At 40.8% G+C, this 19,402-nt stretch overlaps 2 protein-coding genes across 4 annotated transcripts in view; one reads left to right on the top strand and one right to left on the bottom strand.

Annotated features, from left to right (window-relative positions):
- Window positions 1–1,663: 1,663 nt before the first annotated feature.
- On the top strand, window positions 1,664–6,061 carry LOC115570704 (serum amyloid P-component-like). Of its 2 annotated transcripts, none has more exons than XM_030399379.1 (2): window positions 1,664–1,776; window positions 5,223–6,061. In XM_030399379.1, the coding sequence occupies exons 1-2, from the start codon at window positions 1,719–1,721 to the stop codon at window positions 5,849–5,851; spliced, it is 687 nt and encodes a 228-aa protein (XP_030255239.1). In that variant the 5' UTR covers window positions 1,664–1,718; the 3' UTR covers window positions 5,852–6,061. The 2 variants fall into 2 exon arrangements, with proteins under 2 accessions (XP_030255239.1, XP_030255240.1); XM_030399380.1 differs by having other exon boundaries at window positions 1,712–1,829.
- Window positions 6,062–8,013: 1,952 nt separating this feature from the next.
- The window catches only part of LOC115571114 (signal transducer and activator of transcription 5B-like), a 53,005-nt gene continuing 41,616 nt past the window's right edge, over window positions 8,014–19,402 (bottom strand). For both annotated transcript variants that reach the window (XM_030400192.1, XM_030400191.1), the window contains exons 18-19: window positions 17,200–17,307; window positions 8,014–13,385 (exon numbers count right to left, since the gene is read on the bottom strand). In XM_030400192.1, the coding sequence (XP_030256052.1) occupies window positions 13,262–13,385; window positions 17,200–17,307 (232 nt within the window). In that variant the 3' untranslated portion in view covers window positions 8,014–13,261. The remainder of the gene's footprint in view (window positions 13,386–17,199; window positions 17,308–19,402) is intronic.

Here is a 19,402-nt window from a genome sequence, read left to right as displayed (position 1 = left end):
TCTGGTCCCCCCTGATCAAGTGACACCTCTGACATAACAGCTGATAACAGAGTGATATTATTGTGTGCACTGTGTGTAATGAGGAGTGACCAGCCAACCAAATTTAAGATCTGTCTGTGAGGTCACAGATTTCTACAGACTACTACTGCAATTTTCAAGTACTTTTTTTGTTTGACTACATTTATTCATAAACCAGAGCAGTTATCAGACATGTGATCTCAAAGTTCAAGCCTCAAAGGCCCAAAGTCATTTTTTTTTCCTTGGGCAAGTCAAGAGTTCAGTTAACTGAAGTCAAAGAGCAAAGACAATGCCCAGGGCTAAAAACATTCTTAGGACCTCCTTAGCCCCAGGCTAAGCGAGCTGTTAGCCCCAGGCTAAGCGAGCTGTTAGCCCCAGGCTAAGAGAACGTTCACACTGAAAGGATCCTGACACACTCCAAAGTGGGCTATGGGTCCAAACGGGATCAGCTCAAGACTTCTCAGGTCTTGCACGGACCAGCTTTGCAGGATTGTGGAGTACATCTTCAACATGAGCCTGAAGTAGAGTTTAGATTCTCTTCCCAAGCCCGAGCCTGAGCCCAACCCTGACCCGACCTGGACTGCGGGCCGGGGCGGGTCGATATTTCCCGCCACTATCCTCAGGCTGGGTCAGGCTGGGCCGGGCCCTTGATCAAGCATTTGTGTGTTTTTTTTTTGTTTTTTTTTGTAGTTGATTTGTAGTTGAGAACGTCAGTTATAACAGCCCACACGTTAAAAAAATGTTGGGTTTAAATCGGGCTCGGGTCGGGTGGGGCTTGATTTTTTGGGCACGATCTAAGCTCTAGCCTAAAGCTAGGAAAAGTGCCACTGCTGTGGAAAACCTCCTGCGTTGTAGCAGTAGGGACTACCAAAGAACCCTCACCCAAAAGACTTCAACAGCTACAGACCAGTTGCACTGACTTCACACCTGAGACCCTGGAGCTGGTCCTTGTCAATCTCCGCCCTCTGGTGGGTCCTTTTACCCACTCCAGTTTGCCTATCAACCTGGCATCGATGTAGACGACACCATCATCTTCCTTCTGGAAAGATCACTGTCTCACCTGGAGAAGCCTGGAAGCACTGTGAGGATCATGTTCTTTGATTTCTCCAGTGCTTTCAACACCATTCAGCCTGCATGTCTGGGGGACAAGCTGGAGCTCACAGGGATGGACCAACACCTCACATCCTAGATCCCTGACTACCTCATCAATCGGCCACAGTATGTGAGGATTTGGGACTGTGTGTTGGGCACAGTAATCTGGAGTACATGGGGCCCCACAGGGAACAGTCCTGAGCCATTTTCTGTTCTCCGTGTACACTGCAGACTTCTCCCGACAATCACCCCACAGCCATCTACAACAGTTCTCTGACGACTCTGCTATCGTCGGCCTCATCAGGGACGTGGACGACAGGGCCTACAGAGAACTTATTCAGGACTTTGTGGACTGGTGCCAGCAGAACCACCTTCAGCGATCTGCGTGTTGCATAATGAAAAATTAATCTTTAAACTTCCCCTACACAAACACACACACACACACACACACACACACACACACACACACACACACACACCAGGTGAAATGAGTCATGTTGAATAAGCTTTGTTGTAATTGGTCAGATCCTGATCCACCTCCACCATCTAAATATTTAACAGACAACTGTCCCAGTTTTGGAATTGTCTGACATCCCAGTTCAAGGAAGATGGAGCGACAGCTGCTTTTACTGGCCTTGTTCTGCATCAGTCATGCTGCATTCCACGGTGAGTACGGGTCAGTACAGGACACGTAGGACAGAGAGGCCAAATAGAAATGTGTAAGTCTTTCTGATCCAAAAGTTTTAATTAGATAACTGTGCTGTTCAATAAAGAATGCCTTTGATGAATAATACTGTATGTATTATAAATGATTTATTGCAGGGCTGTTGCATTAGACTGTGCCTGATGAGCCGTTAACTCCGTGTGTATAACTCAGTAATGACAGCTGTTCTTTTTCTTTTTTCTTTTATTCTCTTTTTCAATTGCAATACAAAGACACAAAATACAACACAGAACAAGACACATCAATAAGAACAAAAATGCACTTGATACATTTCAAAATATGCAGATATTAGTGGAATATTTTGCTGGTTTGGTAACTGACTGTTTCTCATCGTGGCTTATAAGGAAAAGAAAAGAATATCAAAAAGGATTTGACAATCATGTACATGCACAGATAGACACAGATTGTACCCCACATATAGAATGCTCCCGTATTTCATAATATGGCCATTGATTTAATTAATTAATTATAAAATAAAATAAAACAATAGACTACAAGGCTGTAATGAAATAATCCACCTCCAGAAATTCCATAAATGAGCCCCAAATCTTTACAAAGGTGCTATATTTCCCTTCGATAAGACATGTAAGTCTCTCTAGGGCAAGGCACTGCAGCAGCCCCTCAACCCAGATTCGCTTGCTTGGTCTGTGAACAGATTTCCATGACAGTGCAAGTTTATGTTTAACTTCAAGAAGACAAAATATGACCATCTTCTTACTGCTATTATTAAGTGTACAGCTTACTGCAAAAAAATAAAAAAATACAAAGTTTGGGACATAGTGGAAGTTGTTCCTTAATAAAGATGAATACAATTGTAATAATCTATTTCCAAAATTCTTGAATGAGGGTCCATCTCCAGAGGCAGTGAAACAAGCTACCTTTATGTATACCACATTTGACACAAGTATCTGGTGTATTAGGGTAAATGCGATGCAGTAATTCTAGAGTGAGGTATGTTCTCCTCAACCATTTGTACTGGAGGAGTTTGAACCTTGTATTTATTGTTTGTACTTGGCATTGGAAACATATATCCTGCCACTCTTCTATAGTGATTTCTTCATTAAGGTCTGAACACCATGCTAATCTTTTGTCCTCTGAAGATTCTTTTCCTGCAGCTATGATAATCTGATAAAACTTTGAGATTAATCCAGTTGCTCCATAATAGTTCAGAACTATTTTTTTTAAAGAATTGACTGATGTTCAAACCAATATGAGGCTGCTCTTAGTTGGGCAGCCCAATAGTATCCCTCGAGGAAAGGGAGCTTTAACCCACCTCTGTCACATGGTAAGTATAACAGGGTTATGCTCAGTCTTGTGCGTCTGCTGTTCCAAATGTAATTACAAAAAAGTGTTTAGATTTAAACAAAGAAATTATAAGGGGGAATATGTAAAGCTGTCTATAATATTCCTAAAAGGAGTACAGAGTGGTGGATTAAATCTGTCAGATATTTTCAGAAAAAGATTGTTGACTTAGATGCGTTAACCTTATAACCTGAGAAGCTGCCATACGTTCTTATTAATGGTAATAGAGTAGGTATAGATTGTTTCAAGTCTGTCAGAAATAGAACCACATCATCAACAAATAATCCTATTTTATTCTCAATATCATCAATTTTGATACCAGCTATCTCACTGTTGCTTCTAATCGCAGTCGCTAAAGGTTCAATGGCCAGGATGAAAAGAAGGGGAGACAAAGGACATCCCTGTCTTGTACCTCTGGAAAGAGAAAACTGTTTTGATACCATATAGTTGGTCATTACTAACATTTTAGTAACATGATATAACATTTTAATCCTCTTTTGTCTTTTAATGAGTACACTCGTAACCTACCTGGTTTGGAATGAGGACAAATGCTTTTAATAGATCATATTCTTTGTATACTTTTTATATCATAATATCTTGCTTTAGTTCGGCCTTGACCCTGAAAGCAGTTCAAAAAGTGACCGAGTCGTGTCCACAGTTTGTGTGCTGTGTTGCATCATGTGTCAACATTCATGTTCACTGTGAGTGTAGGTGACACTGTGGTTGGTCGGGGACATGATGTCTTTTAGGTTGTGCAACAACAACAGAATAAATACAGAAAATATGTAAAGTTCTGTTCCTGATGAAATATTATTTAGTTTTACTTCACACACGAATATACGGAGCCCTGTAAGGGACATGGGGGGGGGGGAAGATGTCCTTTTTGCAAGATCCTGCAAAAGCTGTAACACTTTGCTGGTCGCTTGTGGTTACCTGGCCATTTGGGAATCAGTAAAAAGTATGAGTCATGGAGGAGGATTTGGAGCATTTCCTGCGGTCAAGAGAGGTCCAAAAAGAGGACATTATGCGTATGCAAAGAGACAAGGACGTAACAGCACAGAGCCTGGGATAGTGACTAATATAGGGGGAAATGGAGTTAGCGTTAATGTTACGCTAGCTTAAACTAATGTCAGCGCTCATCGCATCCCTGCTCTAATGTTAAGTTATGCCAGTCCAACAATCATAACGTTACATTTGGCGTACATCCAACGGTACCCATGAAGCTGTCCACAGTATTTGAGTCCAAAACCTTCGCGAGATCTCGCAAAAGTACATGTTTTTTTTTTTTTTCACCCATCATTCCCCCCCCCATATGTCCCTTACGGGGCTCCGTAGGAAATACATTGACCTAAATGAAAACATTTCTTGCGAGATCTCACAAAAGTACATGATTTTATTTACTTTTTCACCCATCAAATCTTTTTTCCCCATGTCCCTAACGGGGCTTCATACAAATACAATGACACTGATCTGGGATCATTTTTAAACCTTTTTCCACCTGTCGTGATTGGTTGGAGGTGGACACCTGGATGCCAGTCGCTCATCACTACAGGAGCATATTGAGCCCTTTGACCCTCAGCACATATTGATGACACTATTGGGGATAAAATCTCAATCCCTGATGATATTTTTGTGGGTTGAATGTGCGGTCTCTCCACCACATAAAACCATGAGGCTAACTATTAATGATAGCTAATCTGAGGCTAATCTATTTTCTGGCTATGAGCTGTGACACTGGGCCGGGTAATGTTTTCAGCTTGTCTAGTGATGTCTTCTCTACTCCTGAATGTCAACATGAATCAGACTATCTTACATGAAATATGTCTATACGTTCCACCACAGATGTGGGTAGTGATTTATATAGATTTATATAATTCAAGCAAATATTAAAATTTAAAGGTGGTTTCATGTTTTCTTCAATAATGGCAGATGGACATGAATGACAGTCTATATAAGATCACTGCACTACATAAAATCAGTTACTTCACTAATCTGTTTCTGAATCTCACATGTTGGATGTACATGAGTCGAAGCAGCCGGCTTACTAAATCTGTTCTTTTCTTTTTATCCTGCTGTTCCTGTGCAGATCTTTCAGAGAAGGTCTTTACCTTCCCGCTGGACAGTGGAACGGCTAATGTGAAATTCACTGCCAGTGTTGAGCAGCCCATGACAGCTTTGACTGTATGCATGAGATTTCATTCTACAAAGACTGGAGCCCAGTCTCTGTTCTCTCTGGCAGTCCCATCTGAGCCCAACGCCTTCCTCCTCTATAAGCCCTCTGTCGGTGTGTACAGGCTGCATGTCAAAGGAACGGCTCTCAATATCAACGGGTTGCCCGATGAAACGGGGGAGTGGAACTCTGTTTGCTGGACCTGGGACTCCACTGATGGCTTGACGACACTTTGGGTCAATGGCAAGCGTAGTGCTCGGAAAATTCTGGGGCGCGCAGCCACTCTCACCGGTGCCCCCAGTATAATTTTAGGTCAAGATCAAGACTCCTATGGTGGAGGCTTTGACCCAAATCAGTCCTTCTCAGGGGACTTCACAGATGTCCACCTCTGGAACCAGGTCATCTCTCCTTGTGAAATTAGGTTCTTTATGGAGGGTAATGCCTTCTCCCCCGGAAACATCCTCAGCTGGAATAACCTGCAGTACACCATTAACGGCTCTGTGCACGTGGAGAAGAGTGACTTTGATAAACTGTCATGCTATTAGTTTAGTGAGATTACACAACAGCCTGGCGTAAGCATCCAGAGCTAACCAAGTAACGCCTCATCAAATGTGAGTTTATGCAGGATTCTAAACAGATCTGCGTTCAGTCGACTGGATTTGGCCTTGAAGACTAATCTCACTATCTCACTAAAATCTGTCAGTAACTTGTGCTGGTGTCTTTACTTGTCATTAAAACCTTCCTTTTGAAAAAGTTTTGATTAACTCTATGAACTTATTTATAAAAAACATAAGTATACAAATGGAGAAATATAAAAAACACACAATAAAACCAAATAATACATCATCATCATCATCATCATCACAATGCTCTGCTGTTAAAGGAATAGTTTAGCTTTATGGGAAATTCACTGACTTCTTTCTGAGAGTGAGATGAGAAGATTGATATTTATCTCATGTATGTTATAACATACACTGGACTGGTAAATTATTAGCCTCATATTAGGACATTTTATTATTGGTTGTTTTTCCAGTATTGATGAAATTTTAGCTGATAAATAAAGCCTAAGCTAAATTGCTACTATTGGTCTAATCCACTGGTCTAATGTCAATTCCTTGTGTTTGTTGGCCCCAACAAATCTCTTCTACTGTTGCTTTTCCTTTAGTAGTGTTTATAGCAGCTATTTGACCATAAAGGCCTGATTCACTCAGTCTCCTCTAAACAGTTGATGTAGAGATGTGTCTGCTACTAGAACTCTGTGTGGCATTCATCTGGGCTCTAATCTGAGGTGCTGTTAACTTGCGATTTCGAAGGCTGGTGACTCGGATGAACTTATCCTCAGCAGCAAAGGTGACTCTTGGTCTTCCTTTCCTGGGGTGGTCCTCATGTGAGCCAGTTTTGTTGTAGCGCTTGATGGTTTTTGCGACTGCACTCGGGGACATATTCAAAGTTTTTGCAATTTTCCGGACTGACTGACCATCAGTTCTTAATGTAATGATGGACTGTCGTTTGTCTTTACTTAGCTGATTGGTTCTTGCCATAATATGAATTCTGACAGCTGTCAAATAGGGCTGTCAGCTGTGTACCAACCTGACTTCTGCACAACACAACTGATGGTCCCAACCCTATTAAGAAGGCAAGAAATTCCACAATGAACCCTGACAAGGCACACCTGTGAAGTGAAAACCATTTCAGATAACTACATCATGAAGCTCATTGAGACAAGGCCAAGGGTTTGCAGCGCTGTCAACAAAACAAAGGGTGGCTACTTTGAGGAATCTAAAATATGAAACATATTTAAAGTTATTTCACACTTTTTGGTTTACTACATAATTCCATATGTCTTCATGCATAGTTTTGATGCCTTCAGTGAAAATCAACATGTAAATAGTCATGAAAATAAAGAAAAACCATTAAATGAGAAGGTGTGTCCAAACCTTTGACTGGTAGTGTAAACCACGCAATAATTTGCATATGAACTGTGTTGTGTGTCCTGACAGTGTTAACTCTGTCCTTTGTTATGATGATTGAGCCTTTCGAGGATGCTCCACTCATACCTAGTCACCATACTTTCATCTGTTGCCACTGAACCGTGTTCTCCCAGTCTTCTGTTGCTCCTGTCCCAACATGTTTTAAAGATCTTGTGGCATCAAATACAGAATAAGCTGATAACTACAAAAATCACTGAAGTTGAGGTAGAATATTAAATATATAGTTTTCAATTGAGTGTATGTATATAAAAAATAATGAGCAAGTAATAACAAATAATTTTCTTTATGCTTTTACACACTAGATTTTTAAAATCAGGGTTGTTTTACATTTAAATTGTATCAACATGAAATTAATAAAATACATATATTTAATGACAAAATACTAGTTTATTCCACTTAATTCCTATCCAATATAAATTCGTACATCTAAATGTAAAATATACATTTGTAAGCCAACCAGTAGCTACAGGTATGAAAACTACAATATTTGCCTCTGCTACACAGTATAAGTATCAGTACTCAACTGAAGTACCCAAAAAAGTATACTTGGGATCAGTACTTCAGTAAATCAATTAGTTTAAACCCACCACTGCAGACACATTCTCCTCCTGCAGGGGCACAATGTATGGAAAAGGTGGTGCCAGGAGACTTTGAAGAGAGACTTAACAACAGTAACAGAATAACAACAACATCAATGACAACAGACCACAGTGGAATAGGATTAATTAGAAAAACCTTTATTTTCATGCCCCCAACATCAGATCCCATCAGCAAAATGCAGAACAATATGGAAGTAAAGTTCCCAAACAGATCCAAAGACTTTACAGAAGGCAGCACACAAATGGCAGCAGAAAGGTGAACAGACAAACATCTGATTTAACAGATTAGATTAAACAGTCCAGACGTACAGAAGTAGACTACTTCTTGCATAAGCAAGAACATCAAATATTTGCTGGTGTGAGCATCAAAGTGCTTCATGTTTCTGAACCATCAGAGTTTGTGTTTCAGCTTTTCTTGAATTAACAATCTACCAAGAAGCATCAGAGGCAACAGTAGCATGAGAGCTACAATCATGACATATTATTTGGCTTGGCTGAGACTGGTAGCAGTGCAGTGTTATGACAATGGCATTAAAATGTCCTGTCCGTACAGTGCTGTCCCTTGACAATCCACAAGGCACATTAGATTTGCAGAGCGTCGGTATCTCCACACAAAAGAAACATTTACTGTAGGTTATTCATTCAGGAGAACTGAGAATCTCAGAACTTTTTCTATGTAGAGCAGGAATCAGTCTGCTCATGAATTCATCGGTCGTGAGTAGGGAAGGGAATCTCGATCTCAGTGAGTCGATTCCTCGAAATCGTTAGCATGCCCGCTTAACAATTCATCAGTTCTGCTCGTTGCAAATGTGTCATGACGTCACACACGCGCTGCGTTGTTTTGGCTCAGAGCGCAGCAAACATGGCGTCGAGGCAGAAGCGCTCTAAAGTTTGGTTGTATTTCACACGAAAAGACGACAATATGGTCACTTGCAACACTTGTAAAGTTTCCATTTCATCAAAGGGGGGAACTACCCCCAGTATGCAGAAACATTTGGCCACACAGCAATTCATTCGCAAGACTGTCGCGTGTTGATACACTACTACTTAGCGACACGAGTGAGACAAGCAGCAGCAGAGCTAACGGGGTGCCATCTGTTATTAATGCCTGAGGTAACTTTAAACTCTCCAGGCAGACCGGGCTCTGTTTATTTAGTTAATGTGAGTGCCATTTCATTGTGTCAACTTTTACTACACGAATAATCTCCATTGTCATTGTCCGTCAAATTTAGATGATGTTGACGGTCGGAGTCTGGCTGGCTCAGAGGCTGCAGCAGCTCTCGTGCACCTCTAGCTACTCCATTCACAGAGGCAGGGTTACTCAGGTAAGGCACTCTTGATCATCTGACAAGGCACACACTAGCATAGAGTTTAGATTCTCTGCCCGGCTTGTTTGTGTTTGTGTCGCTGTGTGGGGTACACGTGAGTTTTACGTCACATCACTCCCCAAGACCTAAGAAGAAAGCGAAAATATATATTTTTACTAAGTAAAATGACAAAAATAATAGTAACGCAAAGTGACTTAAATAAGTAACTTCAATCTAATCACTGTTTTGGAAATATTAACGCGTTAGATTACTCGTTGATGAAAAAAGTGGTCAGATTAGTAACGCGGTACCGGCATTACTGATTGTATAGCTTAAGTGCAACATGGAGCTTGAAGATGTAAAGAAAAAAATAAAAACAGGAGAATTAACTTTGAGCAAGTTTGGAGGAAAGTCGGAGGTATGGAACCATTTTAAACAAGTCGTGGGCAGTGACAACAACTCATAATTACAGTTGGCCGGGCTCGGACGCAACGTGCATGGGCTTGGGTCGGGCTTGATTTTTTGGGCCAGATCTAAGCTCTACACCAGCATGCCATGGCATCCTGGTTGAGAAACACTGCCCTAAGCTATAAGTTCCTGCACTTTACTTTGAGAAGTAGCTCACCTAATTTTAGGCTTGTTCTGAGGTTGCTAATTTGTGTATACTCTGTGCTGCGTCTTCTGATCAGATATTAAAGGGAGTAACGTATTGACCCGAATATAGGACGAGGTTTTTATCGATGAAAATTATGTGAAAAAGTGGGGTTGTTTTATAATCGGGGTCTGACCATTGACACATGCTGATAGTTGTCTGGGTCGCTACACGACCACAACGGCAGAGGGCGCCAGCTTATTGTAGAGACGTCACTGACACTGTGGCTGCGGTTATCTGTCAATCACAGCGGAGAAGAAGTGACAGGAGATGAAAAATGGAGAGACGCTGTGATTTTACGGAGCAAAGTGGATCAAAAGTGGGGCAAGTTAACAGACATCTGAGGCGGAGCTATGATGCTAATTTTAAGATAATGAGATCAATGCAGCGGAGGCGCCAAACAACTGTCGGCCAGCCAAGAACTATGGAGTAACGGAGTGTAACGTCCGAAGATGGCGGGTCCAAAAAGACCGTCTGAAAACGCTAACAGTAAGAGGAAAACTTAACGTGGTCCTCTAAGCGGCCGCTTCCAAGAGATTGACAGGAGGGTGTGTGAGTTTGTTATTGAGAGACGAATTTTGGTTATCAGAGTCTTTTTCTGAAGATTAGTCTTGAAAAGAGGGGTCGTCTTATAATCAGGGTCGTCCTATATTCGGGTCAATACGGTAATACAAACAAACAAATTGGTACTTATTCCCTCACCCAATGAGAATCGATAAGGAATCCGATCGATAAGCAATATCGATGATGGAATCAGAATCGTTAAATTGGGGGGGAGGGGGGGCGCGCTACTGGGTGGAATTATGGGAGGTGTAAGTTGCATTATGGGAAGTGTAACATCCAGCATATTTTTGGAGCTTGATCTATACAAGAGATTCAGCCGAGGTTTTTTGGCCTCTGCCGCTTAACTTTTCACCATTCTTTCATTTACCTGTCCCTGAGCTTTATGAGTGAAATACTAATTCATTGGAGTTTAACACAACTAAAAATAAGCTGTACTTACTTACTACTTTGGCTAACTGGTAACCGTTACAGATTCCTTTTTATATTCGCCAGGCACAAAATTTACAACCAAAACAAATCTCATGCACAGCTACATGTACCTGATCTGACACAGGTAAGTGAGGATGGCAAAGCCTCAGCCATTATAATGTGACAAATATTTACTGGGCTTCACATGGAAGATTATTCAAGAATGCATTGCTTGGTAGTTGGATTTCAGGCCATAATGTAAGTTTAAAAAAATGCCCAAATATGACTTCAAATGACCATTTTGTACTAACAAAGTATCTAAGTGTTTTAGTCTTCACAAGACCAAACTATAGCACCTAAGACCACTAGAACATTTTGTTTTAAGGCAGCACAGTAGAGCAGTATGGCTGTAATAGAAGCAATTAGGAAGAAATATTATACAAAAAGCACCAAACGTTAACAGTTACAGACTTAAAATCCAATTTTTAAACCCACAACATGGAACCTTTGAAGAAAAAATGAAACAAAATCATTCTCTTACAAGTGGCTGAATTCAGAAGTAATAAACCCCACTTGTTGGGTTTAGTAGACTCAGGTTTTGTTGCTACAGTCTTACTTGGTTTAGTATGACCAGTAGCTTATGGTGTCTTGAGATGAAGATGGCTGTGTACCTGACATTATACTCCTTACACTTTTGCTTTCAGTAAACAAACCTGCTGCGATGACTCTTAGCAACTGACTAAGCTGTAGCTTAGCTTAGCAGAATGGGCTCAGCTAAACCGGAACTTGCTGGGCGTTTAAATCTTACATGCAAGAATCTTTAACAAAGGTGATCACAAAAGAATTTTTTTTTTTTGAAAATGTGTAAGTTTGTACAAATGAAAATCATTTTCCAGTATATATTGTGTATCATAGAGTTAGGTAAATGTCCACCACAGTGGAAACCATGCATCAACGGTATAAAAATTGAGCGAGGACGAATGGAGAGGAATAACTCTTAGATCCTTTATTCTCAGAATTTTAATCATATCGTTTTTATAGATTAAGGTATACCCGTTCTGTTGGAGCAATATTTAGATAAAATCTAAAGACTATTTAATATTGCTGCTTGATAAAACCAATTTAATTTTAAATTGTGTCTTTACTTTAAATAAAACACAAAAAAGGAAAGGAATGGGAAAATAATCTCAATAGACATAACGTATCCTTTGTCCAGTACAGATGCACTTCAGCCATTCAGACGTAAGATTTTGTTCGACTTGTCTGGTTTTCTGATAATAATAAGATTTAACAGTTATTCCAGAGGTACTTGCTACATCTCATCTTCCCCCCTCAATTTTTAATTTTCAATAGCAAACCTCATGATGACAAAGAGATACAGAGACAATAATCAAATGGAATTGTGGATGAGGCTTTGGGGATCAAACTCAAATCGTTAAAAACAGCTTCCAAATATCTGTCCACTGTAGTGGACACCAAGGTGTTAAAAGATATCTGTGTGCCAAGTTGAACCTTCTGTGTGAAAATAAAGAGAAACTCTGCATAGTAATGCTAGATGTTCATATTTCTCAGATAGTAATTAAAATAGGGGGTTTTTGCTTTGTCATTGTGCAGTTGAGCCAAAGATCATTTTTCTACTCGCTGAGGAAAGGACTCAGAAATACCCCGAGAAGAGTGCAGTGTTCTATCAGTCTATGTATGTACGTCATATAGTTAAACATGCGGACTGTACAATAATATATCTGTCTCCATATATATCTGTAAAACACGGCGTCCCTGAAGCGACAGCCTCACGACAATCTTGGAAAATGAAGGAAAATTCAATTTGCAATTATTCTAAATACAACATGTGGTCACAGTGGTTGATATTCAGCAGAAGTTACATAGTCTTTCTTTAAAGAATTCTCTGGATTTACAAAAAACTAATAACAATTACTGATAAAATTCCCTCTAATAAAGTGGAGATTCAATTTGTCAGCATGTAGTCACATTAATCAATGCTCACTGTGGTGATTGAAAAGAAAAACCTTTAGAAGAACTTCAGGTGAAGTTAGCTTTTCTGCTGTGAATTTTTCAGTGCCAGCCATAAGCTCATCAGGATCATGTGAAGGCAAAGCTTACGTAAAAGCTAACTGTATGTCTCAGTTTGGTATAAAAATCTGATTGATCCAAACCAGCTCCATACGAAAGTCCTGTGAAGCTACACGGGAGACAACATTAACACCAGACTAACCAGTAACACTGACTCCTGATTGTATAGACAAAACTTGTGTGGGAGCTAAAACTTCAGATAAACTTTGACGTGGATCTGTCAGAGTAACTGACAAAGACATTTTCTGCCATGGTTCAGTCCAGTAGAAACCACAGGTGTGGGTGCTTCTGCAAGTTAAGATGAGGCAGACCTCAGTGTGCACAGCAGGTTCAGGGTCCAGATTCAGGACTGCTGACTGCTCCACTGGTTGGCCATAGGCCTGCGGAGCAGCTCCTCCACATGGCGCGCCACGTCCATTGTGTCATCCAAGTCGAAGTCTCCATCTGCATCCAACATGGTGTCAGTCCTGAGAGTCGACAGCAGAGAGAGACAGACAATGATTTCATGAAGGAACTTAACATTTTTTGTTGGAGGTTCTAAGACAAACTTAAAACACAAGGACATACTGTGCCATATTTAATATATAGTCAGGCAAAATACATTCAAAACTAGAATGGCAGAATGGCATACCTCTGCCAAGGCCTCACTGTTCCCTTTAATTCAATCAAGCTTAATCCAATTGATCAAATAAAACAGTTGAATCTGTCAGAGCCTCATTTTTAGATGGATCCACAACAAACTGCACTCTCTCACAGATACCAGGCAAGATCCATCTTGCAATGTTAGTCTAGAAAGTGACTTAAATTAATGACCTGCCCTTTTATCGACAGCACTGTACGTGCGCATGCTTGATTTAAACACATCAAAGCAGTTGCTGATAAAAGGCACAAACATTTTTTTTTTTTACCTGTTCGTATTCTTTCAAATACATGTAAAATGATCTTAAAACACATACCGTCACCTAGCATAAAGTAAATTCAAAGCTGTTGTTGAATCATTTGGAGTACAGGCCTTTTGTTCTGGGCTCTTCTGAAAGGTTTCCGAGATAATTTTCCCCCAGTCTCTCAGAAGCTCTGTAGGTGCATCAGCATTAAAGGTCCCATATTATGAAAAACTCCCAGAATGAGAAAAACAAGCGATTACTGCATGGTCTCTGCAGCCCACCCACTGGTAAAACGGCGCTCCCACAGGCTGTTCAGATTCAGCTCCTGTCATTACGTAATGAAAGGAGAGATTTACATAGGCCGGCATCCTCTGTGTGGTGATAGGAAATATCCAAGAGGGGGGCGTTCATTCCTGAGATGAAGTTTGGTGTGTCCAGCGGTAAGATAGCAGTGTTTCGCAATGTCATCACTCAGAGCTAGACATGCAAAATGCTCTGTTGGTTGAAGAAATCGACAAAAGTGCCTATATTCTGTCCCAGCTACAGAACAACAGAAGCGACAGTGGTTGCGTTTCATTTTTAATGACAACAAGTCAGCTGCAGTTCGTGTTAGCTTGTATGTGTGTGCTAACCACTTCACATCGGACTGCTTCAGTAACGAGTAGGGCTGGGCGATAAATCGGCAAAATCGATTAATTCGAGTTTTTGGTTTAGGACGATTTTAAAAAAAGAAAATCGATTTTCTATTTAACTTGCTCCGCCACTGCTCCTTATGGACTCCCGTAGTATCGTTAAAGACATGCTGCTCGTATATACAGTGGAAAAAGCCGGAGGTTCATCCACATGCTGAAAATGTTAGACCCCAGGTTTGTGTTACGAAGCCACAACAGGGCATGATGTCTCAAGCCAGAGGAAGCAGACAGGCTCGTCTTCCTGGCCAAAAATGTGTAAAACAGACAGCAAGCACACACCTCATGTCCTGAACATCTACCAACATGTGATGTTTACTATGCAATGCATGCAGATGTTTAATTTAGTTTACATGTTTTCAGGGATATAAAATACTTTTTTGTAAATAAAGGCACCTTTTGCAAAATAAAGTATTTAATGAAAGTTATGTTAACACTTTATCAATACCAATATGGAAACTGATCTGTTTTTATAATAGCAAGCCATCTGACATGTTAAATGTATGTTTACAAAAGCATTTTATCAAAAAGGGACACAGTCTTTTCAAAAGGATGCACTTTTATATATTTTTTCAAGTGAGTTTGAAGCAGCACCGTTTCCAGTGGCAGGGCAAAATTGTTGTAAATCATAGCATTAAAATAAAAGCAATGCTTTTAATAATTTCTTTGTTATCTTAAGTTTGTTCTTGAGAAGAAAAAAAAAATCGATTAAAATCGTAAATCGAGTTTGGTGTGAAAAAATCAGAGATTCAATTTTTAGGCCATATCGCCCAGCCCTAGTAACGAGGGTCAGTACAAAACTGGGTTTGCCCCGACACTGACCCTCGTAAAAGGATCAGTCCCAACCATACCAGACCGGACCGGACCCAGCAACTGCACCTGAGCCACAGGTAAGTGTCGCCACGTTTTGATAGCATTTACAGTTGCCTACGAGTATGGCAAAGTCAGCTGGAAATTGGCTTACTAGTTAGCTCTGCTTCGGTCCGCTATGCAATGGCGTTTGAAGCGAGTTTAATGTTAATAATATTACGAGGGAGCTTGGTTGTCACAGTAAAAAGTCTGGAAACGTGTGCAGACTGGAGACAGAGACGATGCGAACAGTGTCCAAGCGTTTCAAGACTGTGTTGGAGACAAACACAGCTTTCGCTAGCTGTTAGCCATTAGCTACATGGTAGTAAGTAGCCCTTTCTACACAGCGTCTCCGCATTATCTCCAGAGTGGTGGTTCGCCAATTCTCCGCTGCTGGTGATTCACACAGAGCGAAGCATCTCCGCCATGCTGCCTGTAATTCACACAAAAAGCCGGCACTGCGGCTCCTAAAGAGGCGTGACGGTACACGTCATGTTGATGACGTCGGTGTTTCCCAGGTGTTCCCCCTGTTAATCCAAACCCGTGGACAGTTTATAATCATATGGATGCTGTTAAAATGTGTAGTGATTGAGATCCTGACCCACCAAACATCCTGGAAAGTGACGGGAGTTATGTTTTTCGCGCTAAATTACATAATTATACATAATCACCATCAGTAAACAGGACACTCGCGGGGACGGAGGCTGTTTTCTGGGGGAAAGTTCCCTAAAGTCTCGGTCTGGAGGGCTGACGGTCGCGGTGATTTATTTTCATCACAAACACTCGGTGAGTTAAAGTTTTTTGCCGGTGATAGACGCTGTTTTTTGAGCAGAAATGTGAGGAAGAGTCAGTAGGACAGGCGGGAGGACAGACGCTTCTCCAGGTACTGCTGTGGCATTCGTTTTCCTCATATAAGTTGCCAAAGACAGTTACAGTTACTACGTTACTGTTGTTTGGTCCTGTAACGTTGCTTTGTGGGACATTTCTCCGTATTTAGTTTAGTGAAGGACCTGTGCAGTTATCAGACTGCACGACCGACGCGCCCTCGCTCCGCGCCTCTGGATTATCCGTTCACCCTGGGACGGCTCACCAATAATGCGGCCCTGATACTACCTCCAGAGGCGGATCAGCGCCGGAGCCAAATTTCCCCCCTCTCCGCATCTGAAACTTTCACAAAGGGGAGGGTGCGGAGAATTGGCGCAGGATCCCCGCATGCAAACGGCAGTGTGAAAGAGGCTACTGTAACAACACATAGAAAAAACTAACATTATTCAGACACACTAACCACTCTAAAACATCCTGCTGCAGCCGCAGAGTCTGTACTTCTTCAGGAGCCTCTCCTTCTGGTTCCGATTCTTGGTCAAACTGGTACGGTTGAATAAAAGCATCTCTACGACCATAGCGACACATCCACCGTAAACATTAGCGCATGCTACCGCTAGCGTAAGAGGCATCGTCTTCCTGAGAGGGGCATGTAGCAGGCAAGGCTGGCATTGACAGACGGAGCTCATTCGAATTTAAAGGTGCAGGCACAGGAACAGCCTGCTCTCAGTAGAGCTTAGTAAAGCTCACTTGAGCGACTTTTAGACAGCTGAAATTCAGGACCACGGATGCGTTTGGGGCAATGCATATCGAATAAAGTGTTGTATTTTTCCCTACATCTTACAAAGAAAAATAAGCCTGCAGATGACCTTTGCTGGACGCTGACGCTCCACTGACAGTTAAAAAAAGCCATCATTAGTTTAAAAAAAAAAAAAATAAAAAAGGCTGAGGCCACTAATATAAAAGTGGCCTGCGTTCATGGTAGATAGGTAGAGAAAACCATGAATCCATTAAATGAAGCAAAGGAGTGTGCTTACATAGATGGGTAGACACCAAAGCTGTTGGGGTGGCTCACAGAGGGAGAAGCTGTCTGGTCCATGAATGTGGTTGCTCCTCCACTGGGTTCAGGGTTTGGGGTGGTAAACCTATCACAGACATATACCACACATTATTTCAGCAATTAACATTTAAAAATAAATTCACATGTCTGCAACAGGTCTACAGATGGACAAAATCGTATGATAATAACCAAATACATAACACTCATTTGTGATTGCTGTTATGTTACGCCAGTTATAAAAGTATATTGGGACAACTTAAATACATATATTAAATGAAAGGTTAACTATATCAACAGTACCTTCCATTAAGCTTGTTTGTTGTCTGCTTGTTTGGTGATAAATGTTAAAATGGTGTAGTACAGCTGTAGCTGTAGTTACGCAAGGTTTCCTTCAGCAACTTGATTGACAGAAGATTTAATTGTTAAATTTTTTCGTCTGTATTACCAGATCACAAGGTGAATTTATTGTAATTTTCCCCTTGTGCTTCATCTATTTTATAATATGGAATGTTGATGATGAATTGAAGACACTCAAAGCTCGAGAAGTAAAGTTGCTCTGTAGTCTGGTAGTACAGCAGCAGATACTTCTGTATCTGTTGTCAGGTGGCAGCAGATACTTATGTATCTGGTTTTGTTGCGCTGGCTCCAACTGAGTATTTTTCAACCCTTATTTGGTTGACTGAACTGATACTGAGACTCAAGCTGAGTATTTTTCTGTGGAGAAGAAGACACTTTTTGTGGTATCTGAATTGTGGGTTGGTATTAGGCACTGAATGTATAAATACACTGTTTTGGTCTGCTAAATTCTTGTGTGGAGGTTGTTTTATTGCCTGCTGATTTCTGGTTGTAATTTAAGGGGCCATGCACTGAAATACATGGGTCCTTGTGAAAGGTTGACCTATAACTAAGAAATGATTATTCTTGTCACATTTATATTGTGACTGGCACCCTGGCACTGTCAAACCGCTACAGATGTTCTGGTGGTTTTCATCACCCGATGTAGAGTCTTCCTGTCCTGGCCCGTGATGAACCATGAGTTTCTGATATTTAAAGTCAAGTCATGTTAAAAGTTGACCAGAATCTGACCCTGGAATTTAGCCTTTTTTTGTGTCCATAGTAAGTACAGCATTTTCTGTGATTTTTTATCCAGGGTTGTGGTGTGTGATGACCAAGATGTGTTCTCAGTGATGGTAATACCAGGAAATCTATTACTGTTCACCTACTCCACCTCAGCTCCAATGATGTCACATGGAGGTGTGTTGATTTTAGAAAGAAGGAGACAAAGACAAGCAGCTCCTTGGTTTTACTGACGCTGAGTGGTAAATTGTTCTCTGTGCACCACCCTCTAAGATTGTTGATGTGAATGTCATCATTGTTTATAATGTGGCTGATGATGGAGGTGTTTTCTGCATACTTCACAATAGAGTTCTTTTGATGTCTGGGAGCGCAGTCATGGGTGTACAGTGTGCTAACCAAGAGTATGTAGATAGAAGAAGCAGAAAAATATGACTGGACAGGTCAAAATGAGGACGTGGGAGGGCTCTGTATCTGTCAGGAATATTTGTACAATCATAAACATGCCGGTTGAACAGATCTGAGATCTGTTTGATCCCGTAGTCCTGTGCATTTTTTAAGTTTGCATCGGGGGAATGTACACAGCAACAGAAACTTGTGAATTCTCTGGGCAGATAATATGGGCCACATATTGGCATCAGAAATATGAAAAATATAAATATAGTGAACACCAGTGTTTGGTAACGTTACTTTTAAAAGTAACTCATTCCATTACATTACAAGATTACTGCTGTTAAAAAGTAACTTGTTACATTACTGTGTTATCTACTGAGAAAAATAAAGTGTTTAAGTACTTAGAGTTACCAAAAATAACCGCCAAGCCTCTTTGAGATACGTTTATATTGGTTATATTGTCTGGACAGCGTGAAGCCAACTGTACATGTACCTTTGAATGTATTGACTCTACAGTCATTTTGAAGCTGCTTTACGACCCATAATCACGGACTGACAGATGCAATATACTATGTACAGTAGGGTGGGTATTGTCAATGCATCACGATACGATTATATCACGATACATTGCAATATGATGCATATTGCGATATATTGTGATATTCCACATAATTATGTTTTCATTGATAATTCAACAGAAAAATTGGGTCAAA

The sequence above is a fragment of the Sparus aurata genome, chromosome 20 (assembly GCF_900880675.1).
Source record: "Sparus aurata chromosome 20, fSpaAur1.1, whole genome shotgun sequence".
NCBI classification, from domain to species: Eukaryota; Metazoa; Chordata; class Actinopteri; order Spariformes; family Sparidae; genus Sparus; species Sparus aurata.
The sequence above is the reverse complement of the archived record's forward strand: the minus strand, read 5'-3'. Positions and strand labels throughout refer to the sequence as shown.

Excerpts from the sequence above, each read along its gene's own strand:
- LOC115570704 (XM_030399379.1), top strand. The coding sequence starts at position 1,719 with ATGGAGCGACAGCTGCTTTTACTGGCCTTGTTCTGCATCAGTCATGCT. Across the intron at positions 1,777-5,222 it reads CAGTCATGCTGCATTCCACG|ATCTTTCAGAGAAGGTCTTT; the intron begins GTGAGTACGGGT and ends GTTCCTGTGCAG.